This window comes from Microtus ochrogaster, unplaced genomic scaffold (genome assembly GCF_000317375.1).
Source record: "Microtus ochrogaster isolate Prairie Vole_2 unplaced genomic scaffold, MicOch1.0 UNK96, whole genome shotgun sequence".
NCBI lineage: Eukaryota > Metazoa > Chordata > Mammalia > Rodentia > Cricetidae > Microtus > Microtus ochrogaster.
In genome coordinates this window covers 832,348-842,457 of record NW_004949194.1, presented here as the reverse complement: position 1 = coordinate 842,457, position 10,110 = coordinate 832,348, and the positions used below count along the sequence as shown (strand labels likewise).

The 10,110-nt window shown below is 40.7% G+C and overlaps 1 protein-coding gene across 1 annotated transcript in view; it reads right to left on the bottom strand.

Moving 5' to 3' along the window:
- Window positions 1-2,230: 2,230 nt before the first annotated feature.
- Window positions 2,231-10,110, bottom strand: part of LOC101989364 (insulin growth factor-like family member 3) — a 25,971-nt gene continuing 18,091 nt past the window's right edge. The window contains exon 4 of the mRNA XM_005371055.2: window positions 2,231-2,347. Within this exon, the coding sequence (XP_005371112.2) occupies window positions 2,231-2,347 (117 nt within the window). The remainder of the gene's footprint in view (window positions 2,348-10,110) is intronic.

The following is a 10,110-nucleotide window of genomic DNA, read 5'->3' as shown; positions in this document are numbered from 1 at the left end:
GGTAAGCCGGCTTGTGGGCTACATAGAATAATAGAAATGGGTTAGATCAATATGTAAGAGCTAGCCAATAAGAGGCTACAGATAATGGGCCAAGCAGTGTTTAAATGAATACAATTTGTGTGCTGTTATTTCAGGTGTAAAGCTAGCCGTGCAGGAGCTGGGTGGCAGGATGCAGCCCGCAGCTCCTCACTACACCACAGGTTGGGGGAGTCATTGGAAGCTGCAAGCATGGCAGATCTGGCAGCAAGCCACAGATAGACAGATTGGGCAGTAGAGCAAACTAACCTGGGGCAGATGGGAATTGGGAGTGCTAGTTTTTCTCTTGGACCCAGGTGGCTAGGTTTGGGTCTGGCTTTTACCTGTGCTGGTGGCTAAAATGTTTCAAGAAATCAATTATTGTTTATTGTGAATTTGTACCCCAAACATTGTGTGCCAAATGTTGCATGATTAATAAAACCTCAGAGATTACAGTTCATTCTGAAGGTCAGAAAAGCAAAACAGCCAACCACTGGCTCTTACCTCTACCTCAGCCTAAAATGGCCATCCTGCCTTCAGGAAGCCTCAGAATGAGAATATGTGTGAGAATTGTCTTTAGCACTCTTTAGTGTTGGGGCTAAAGGTGTGCAACACTACCGCCCAGTTTCTATGGTAAACTGGTGGGACTACTGGGATAAAAAGTGTGTGTTACCACTGCCTGTTCTGTAAGGCTGATCGGTGAAGCTGTTTAACTCCCTGAACTTTAGGCAAACTTCATTTATTAAAATACAAATGAAATGTCACTACAATATGGTGTGGGACAATTCTGTATTCTGTCAATTATGTTTTAAATAAATGCTGATTGGCCAGTAGTCAGGCAGGAAGTATAGGTGGGACAAACAGACAGGAAGTAGAGGTGGGGCAATGAGAATAGGAGAATTCTGGGAAGGAAGAAGCCTATTCCTCCCCAGTCCTGTCCAAACGTGGAAGAAGAAAGAAGTGATCTGCCCTGCTGAGAAAGGTGCCGAGCCATGTGGCTAACATAGATAAGAAAAATGGGTTAATATAAATTACAAGAGTTAATAAGAAACCTGAGCTAATGGGCCAATCAGTTTATAACTTATGTAGACCTCTGTGTGATTTTCTTTGTGTACGGACAGTACAGAAACCCCAACAAGCAGGCCCTCATGTTCCAACAATAGACAGAAACAGGAAACACCCTAGATGTCCCTCTACTGTGGTACATTTACACAATGGAGTATTACTCAGTTATTAGAAATAACGACAACATGACACTTGTAGGCAAATGGATGGAAGTAGAAAAGATCTCCTAAGGGTGGTAACCCAGGCTGAAAGACAAACATGGTATGTGTTCATGGTAAGTGGGCAGCAGCTCTTAAGAAAAATCATGCTGCAGTGCGCAGACCTATATAGACTAAATAAGAAGGTTCAAGATTTATACAGGATCATGTCTGATACAGACAGGGTTGTGGGTGAGTTAACTGCCCAGAGTATTTGCCCAGGGAATGACTAATTTAGTTCCTGGGAAATGAGTTCTGGGTGTCCTGTAGCAGCCCCGTCCAGGCCTGCTGGGTTCTGGCTCCTGCACACAAGGCTCCTTGGCTTTCCTGAGGCCTGGCAGCTGAGCACCATGAGTGTTTTCTTAGGAGGTTTGCCAGTGACTACAAAGTTTATCATTTGTACTTGAACAACAAAAAGAGAGCGGTTCCTATTCTACCTTTCCATTCCTTCAGCTCTGGGACACAGGAGGGTGACAGAAGACAGCCAGGCTCTTCTTTCTTGGCTATCATTACTGATCTTGCAGGACATTATGGACACATTCCGCTGCGACTGGAACCCTCTACTTGCCTGTAGCATCAGAGACACAGAGGCTGAACCTCCCAAGTGGAACTGTGGTGGCAAGGTTCACATTTCAGTCCCCTGTCCAGTCCATCACTCTAGAAGGTTCTGTCCACAGCTCTGCACTGTGCAGGCGAGGAGTGAAGAGTTTGGCAGCGAGTGTCAGGCGACAGGGAGCCTGAGAACCCTGGGTGACTGGGTTCAGGTTGCTTCTGCCTTCTTGCCTCACAAGCAGGGCTTAGCTTAGACAAGAATGTGGCTCAGTGAGGAGTGGGTTGTGGTCTCAGGCCTCAAAGGTGGAGAGATGGGAGGAGCGAAGCAGCAGCTGGAGCCTTCAGCTGCCCAGCAGCAACAGCCCCTAAACAGCCACGTCAAAACTGAATAGCGACGGCAATTAAGCGATATTAAAAACTTTCGCCAAAGTCCCGTTGCTGTTGTATGCTTTTGTAGTTGCCTTCATGATGTCACTGCATTCTCTGATTGGTGCACTATTGCCATCTAGCGACAAGTTCTGGAATGCGGCTCAAAATACCATTTAGGTAGAGTGGTTTATGTTTGCATGGCAAAGACGATAAATATTCTGATAGGTGTATAGACATGTGCCTTGGACCCCATGTTCACGTGATATAAAACATGTGTTTGGAAAGATAATCCATAAAATGGAAAAAGATACTTACAAATTAAAGATCAAATCAGATTCTGGCGCAATGGCCACTCTTTAATCTCAGCAGATCAATTTCTGTGAGTTGGAGGAGGTTAGACTAGTTTACACAGCGAGTTCTAGTTCAGCCAGGGCTACATAGTGAGGCCCTATCTCAAAGAAAAAAAAATCACGTAAGAAATTAATACCCCAGAAATGGCTCCTAAAATAAACAAGCAGCCTAATAGAAAATTAAATGAAGATTCAAATGGATATTTATACAATGAATATACAAAAGTGATAAAAAAAAAACCTGAGGAAAAAAACCACACAACCTACTGATTCCAGGGAAAGCAAAACTTCAAGGAGTTCACACTGAACTAGAATGGTTATGACAAAAAAAAAAAATCAATTGAAGAGTGTTGTTGGATTTGAATGCTCTGTGCACTGCTGCTGGGACTGTAACGGTGCTCAGTTGCTGCTGAAAGCATCTCCTCAGAGTTATTTTATGACAACCATATAATATTATATGCAACCATAGACATATGGCAAACACAACTGAAAAAAACTCAACAGATACTTAGATATTGATGCCAATAGTGGTATTATTTATAATAGCGCCAAGTGGAAGAGACCCAAATGTCCATCAATAGAAGGACTGTGGAGTGAAATGTTGTCAATCTGTATGCAGAATATTATTCACCCAGAAGAAGGAAAGACATTCTGGTTTTGTTCCAACATGATAAATATTGAAGATATTATACCAAACAAAAGAAACTGGACAGGTTATATAACCTCATATATATTTTCCAGCTTATTAGTTCTTTGAATATTCTGTACAATGCATTTTGATCATATTCATCCTCTCCTCCCATTTTCTTCAGACTCAAGCCCCATCCCTACCCACCCAACTCTATAAAAATAAGTCAATTCCAGTTTATGTTGCACCTATGATCTTGGGTACAAGGCATTGCAATAGAACATGGTCCCTGAGTGTTAATGTAAATCAATTGGATGAAGAGTTGCAAGTCCCCAGTACTCAGAGTGTGTTTGCAAATTCCTGGCATGCTGATGTAGCCAGTGGATGCCTGAGTCTCTAAAACTCCAAACTCCCTTCATCAGAGCACATGATTGACCTGTTTTTTTTTTTTTTTGTTGTTGTTTGTTTGTTTTTTGACAAGATCACATTATGGCCACTCCAATGAGCTTGATAAGTACAGTAGTGATCTTGGAACTTTCTCTAAATGTCACAAAGAAAGTTTGTAAGACTGAGTGCAAAGTTGGGGAGGGGCAGGAGGCAGGGGAACCTGGTAACTTCCTTTCAAAGGAGACTTGGGACCTCTCTATCTAAAAGAAACAAAGCAAACAAGCTCTGCACAAGCTCCAAGCAGACAACATCACAACATGGAGAGGGGATGTGGGCGTGACATCACATCCCTCGGGGAGGAGCTATAGACAATTGATAGCTGATGGGAAAGGGAGAGCCAGTTTCATTTAAAGGCACATCTCCTAGTAAGTGGACCTCACTCCAGTGGATGGCCTTATATCCAAGAATGTGATGTGGACTGGACTTGACTGCTTTTTAAAAACAGGACGCAAAATTTGATAGGTAGGGATGGGAGGTGGATCCAGAAGGAGTTGGAATATGGGGTGAGTATGATTAAAATATATGAAGCTCTCAAAATTTAATTTAAAAAGAACAGAAAGTTAAAACTAAGCAAGCAAAACCCATGGAATTCACATAATAAAATGAAATGCGATGGTTAAAACTAAGCAAGCAAAACCCATGGAATTCACATAATAAAATGAAACGCGATAGTTAAAACTAAGCAAGCAAAACCCATGGAATTCACATAATAAAATGAAACACGATGAGCCACTGGAATTGTCTCGAGGAGCCACGATCTGCCTTTTGAGACCTGCTGCTGCCTAGCCAGGAGCACAGTTTCTTACTTCAGTTCTCAGAATGGATGACTCATGATGGATTCCTTGTTCAGAACGGGTTAGCTTTGTATTAATATATTTTCAATTCGTTCTTTGAGAAGTTCATACATGTATACAGTGTAGTTATATCTTGGATGAAAACACCCATTGCTGAGGAGGCCTTAGGCTCTGGGCAGGAACATCTTACATTTTGCTATGGACACAGCATCAAACTGTTTTCTAAACACTTACCTTTTCCACTCTCAGTTGATACAAATCTGGCCCCTCATCAAAGGAGTTTCTTTATGTAGTGAACCGAGTTTGAGACAGACTAACAACTGGTTACACCACCTAGTGTAAGTGACTGTGGAGTGACTGATCCTAAACAGAATATATATACCTCCTTCTCCCAAAGGTCTGTTTATCTTCCTTTTGCATATAAATGTTTTGCCTGCATGTATGTCAATGCATGCCTAGGGTCTGAAGAGGTAAGAAGAGAATGTTAGATCTACTGGGACTGAATTTACAGGTGGTTGTGAGTACCTATGCATGTGCTGGGAATTGAACCCAGGTCTTCCATAAGAACAGCCAGCACTCTTAAACTCTGAGCTTTCTCTCCAATCCTTGTTTTCTTCATTTCAATTTTTTTCATTAATTTTCCAGTTTTCTAGTGTGTCTCAACATCTTGCCCCGTGTGTGTGTGTGTGTGTGTGTGTGTGTGTGTGTGTGTGTGTGTGCCCAGAGAGATCACATTGTCTTTCAGGAGAGAGATATCTGTTAGTGGGAGACATCTCTACTTTTAAATGTTGCATGTTCATTGTTGTGTGCTGATTATTAATTTTTGTGAATTTCCTTTAAACACATTCAAATTTAAACTTACAGCAGTACTAGCCTTTCCACCATTTTTCTTTCCCAATATCAGACTGATTTACTATCTAATGCTTTCCTGCTTTCTCCCTGAAGCATTTCCTTTGATTCTTTTTGCTGTATTATGGAAAGCAGATTTTCAAGAACTTGAGAAAACTGATCTTTGGGGAGGAGTGTTGAAGAAAAGACAAAATTTGTTGAGTGGTTGAAGAATGGAGGTGAAGGAGCTGTGATCACAAACTGAATTCTCAACTTCAAGGAGTTGAGAGGTTAACCAATATAGGATGGGGATAAAGAGATAGAGGGGGAAGGTTACTGAAGGGGATGGATAGACACATACTTCTCGAAAATAGATAGAGGTCTTCCATGAACTCAGTTCTGGTTCATGGGACTCTTTCGGTCATGACAGCCAGTTGCTACATGTGGTGATTTGAAAGAAAATGGACCCATATGGAGTGGCCCTATTGGGAAAGGTGGCATTGTTGGAGCAGGTATGGCCTTTTTGGAGGAAGTGTGTCACTGTGGGCTTGGGTTTTGATGTCTCCTTTGGTCAAGTTACGCTCAGTGTGACACATAGGTGCTTTTGCTGCCTGTGGATCAAGATTTAGAACCTCCAGATCCTTCTCCAGCACCATGTTTGCCTACACACCGCCATGATGATAATGGACTAAACCTCTGAAACTGTAAGCTTGCCTCAATGAAGTGCTTTCCTTTACAGGAGTTTCCAGGATCATGGTGTTTTTTTTTTTTTTTTTTTTTTTTCACAGCAATGGAAACCCTAAGACAGTATGTTTAGCCTTCAAGATGAATACAGAGAATGGATGAATATCTAGTTCAAGTTAACCATGTAATATAGATTTGAACAAAACATTTCTCAAATGCTGAGCATGTCTACACACACATGTAGGTATAGAATCTGAGACAAAGTTTGAGTCAGTGAAGGGAACAGGCACACCAAGTGTGATTGTTTGGATGAAAATGGCAGTTTATAAATTTGAATGCTTGGTCCCAAGTACTTGGAACATTTTGACAAAGATTGGTAGTGTGACTTTGATGGAGGAGATGTCTCTGGTTCAAATGCCAGCACCATGCTAAAATAGCTCTCTCTTGCCTTGTGCCTGTGATCCAGGATAAGCTCTCAGCTACTTATCCAATGCCATGCCTACCTTCCACAATTCTCTCCTCCATAATGGTCATGAACTCTCTCTAAAACTGTAAGCAAGCCCCCAATAACCTTTCTTTTTTAAGTTGTGTTGGTTATGGTATCTCTTCATAGCAATAATAAAGTGACAAAGATAGTATTGGTACCTGATGTGGGGTATTGCTGTGATAGGCCTGGCCATGTTGGTTTTTGGAGGAAAATGGTTAAGTTTATGACTTAGAATAGAAAAAAATTGAATGCTATATATAAGGCTTAATGATCTATCATAGAAGGATCTTGGAAGACAGTAGTGCTGAGAGGCATGTGGACCACGGAAGTGCACACCTCCTTTCCTAGCCTTGGAAATATCTTATTTTCTCTGTTATTTACAATGCTTTCATTCAATCTTTTTAAGTACACTTATGGATAATTGGGCCTCCATGATCTCTGAAGTAAAACAGGCTGCTGGTTGGGATGGGTGGGAGGAGCTTTCTCAGCAATCTTATTTCCCACCCACTACTGTTTACATAGGGAGTGTGCTTCCCAGGTTCCATCTCATCTGAGTGTGGGCTCCGTTCAATCTAGGTAGGACAAGGGTGGGGGATTATAGGGAGTTCTGGAGGAAGAACAGAGCACGTTTATCTCCCCAGTCCCACCAACATGGATGGGAAAGAATGCAATTAGTGACTTAGACCAGTGAGCTTGAATGCGAGTCAACAGTGGCATGATCACAGCTGTCTAGGGCTTCCTTTCTTAAAGCCTAATTTGCAACTCTTGATCTTTTCACAGAGCTCTGGATTGGCAGAGCTACAGAAACACAGTGGATTGAAAGTCTGGCTACTATGATTCCTGGAACACCTCTACGATAAGGAAATGAGGGCTGCCTGGAGGTGGTAGGAAGATCTTTATCACTGTTGTTGTTTTTGCTCAGTAGCCAACTATCTGCTGGGTTCGTGATGATTGTAGTTTAGATTTTTGTCTGATGCCAATCTACAGTGGCAATAAAGATAGGTTCTTTCAGCTGAATCAGGGTGGAGATTCAGTTTGCAGTTGAGTGTAGCTCTTTTATTTTAGGCAACTTCTAGAATAATCATAAACTCCAGTTTTAATGGAATAAAATTGGATCCAGTTCAGTAAAGAAGCTATACTTCGCAAAGGCATTCTGAGTGAGTACCTTTATATTTATATGTGGTACATGGGATCTGGACACTTGAGTGAGCAAGTGTGTGGCTGAGGTGGGAGGAGGGAAGAGGTCGTGATCATACCGCTCTTTTCTAATTTCTTGTCCATAATTGGTTAAATTACTCATACTAGATATTTCTCTGTTTTCAATATCAGGTGTCTTTGGGTTTTATTAAGCAAAGTGGGGGTATTAGCAAAATTTTGGAATTTTCAGGGAGCAAAAATGTACATTTCTCTTGTCTTAACCCTGCCATGGTCAGTACATTTAGTAGCAGATGAAACTCTATCTCCTCAGACCCAGACCCGGGCCATAGCAACCTCTCTTCTGTTCTACTCTTCATTAGTGAGCCTCTCCTGAGTTCTGAACATCCCTTTTCCCCTTCCCTTCCCTATAAAGGAGTTGCTATGAATTGCCATTGTTATCAATCTGTCTATGTGTGGTTTTCCCCTCTACTATGTAAACAATTCCCCATTTTAAATTCTATTGATTGCAAATACTTCATATGATTTGTATCCTATTAGAGTAATTCTGGTCAAAATAGGTATTTCAATAAGAAAGTATTTGTAAATCTTCGTTGTGACAGAATTTAAAGCAGCATATATTAAGATGGTGGTCAGTGGTAGAGCGTCTACCTAGCATGCATGAGACCTTAAGTATTATTTTCAGAACCAGCCATACAGAATAACAGAGAAGAATTGTAAGTCTTTTAGAAAAAGTAATCAAAAAATAATAATGCTTCAAGGCACTATGATCAAAAGTAGGTGAGTATCTGCCACAGAGAATAGACTTGAAAGATTTTAATTTAGATACTTTTATTAAACTACATGTAGTCTCATGGCTGGGGTGATGAATGTATCATGTTTTCACTGAAATGTTCATGGCTTGCCAAGATCTTTCTGGATTGACAGAAACATGGTGAATAGTGAACATATCCAGAATTTAAAACTCTCAAAACTATAAGTCTGATGTGGATATTGAAGCTAGGAAACTCAATGTAGTTAAGTGTATCTTAGAGAACTCAGAGGTCTGTTAGAAAACACTTCAGGAGTCTTTCTGGGTGGATGGGAGACACCAGCGTATGAAAACAAGTAATATTGGCTGCAGAGGTGAATCGGAAGGAAGACAGATCACTATAGTGGCCCACACATTATCTGTATAATGACCATATATATAGTGTGTTATTTAGCATTGTAAATGCACGAGGAATGCCTGAATACAAAGGAAATCGGTGTGGCATAACAGCATAAAGGTACTGAATTATTTTCTAGAAAATTCATCAGTCTTTTCAACATATTTTAATTAGTATAACTTGATACATCATACTTTGCTGACTCCTATGGGAGGCCTGCCCCCTTTCTAAACAGAAACAGAAGAGTGGATGGGGGGTGGGCAAAGGGGAGGTAGGACTGGGGAAGAAAAGGAAGGAGAGGAGGGAGGGGAAACTTTGGTAAGGATGTAAAATAAATGAAAAAATGTTGGGGCCCCGTTTTTCTGGAGGGATACAATTATAGGAGTGATAACCTTTTTGTTTTTACTGTTTTCTTGTTGTTTGTTTCCATTATTTTAAGACACTGGGACTGCATTACAAAAGGTTTTTCATGGAATTGGCATAAATATATCCCAGAGTAAATCCTATTTCCGTATTGAGAACAAAATTCCTGGGACATAAAGTTTGCAGTAGGGTACTTAGACAAAATTGGAGGGAGTCCTTGAGTCTGTCCAATGTGGAATATGTGGCAGCCTGGTTTATAAAAGTCTCTATCAAGTAGCATGGAAGGATATGAGGAGTTGAAAAAAAATCAATAGTTTTTTTTTTTCTTGACCAATAGGTTAAGATTCTAGGTATAAGGTTCCTAAGGCAAGACTGGAAATTTCTCTGGAGGTATTTTCAACTGTGCCTTGTCTTCTCAGCAGTGGATTTGGGCACCTTCTATGGAGACGATGATGTTAGGACAACAAAAGTCAGTAGTGTTTCTATTTGTCCATCCTGTGAAGCACCCAGTTAAGGGCAAGTGTGTGATTTTACAGATTCACCCTTTTAGCAAGATACTCTCTGAGAACTATTTTTTATTGTGAAGTTCTTATGGGTGATAATTTATAAATAGTTCTTTATTTTGCAATAATATGAATGTCATTAGAAGTCCATTTAAGAGCATATTCCTCTTTTAAATGAAAGAACTTTAAAAAATGAATAAGGCAGACTATAAAGAAACTCATGCCTTTTCTTTGGCTCTCAGACTATTGAAATAATTATTACCAATAAATTAGAATTTTCCAAAGGATTTCATCCTGGGAGAGTGAAAAAGATCCGATCGTGGTACCAATGGGGAGGAACTTGTTTCCTGAAGAGATTTCACACAATTCTGACAACTTGGGAGACCACTTTACATGAAAGAGTGAAACCCTTGACCCAGGGCAGCTCAGATCTGAACAGTTGTGGCCTTCTATTTAAACTTAGGTTCCTCATTAGGACTCTGAAGATTGTGTGTGTGTGTGTGTGTGTGTGTGTGTGTGTGTGTG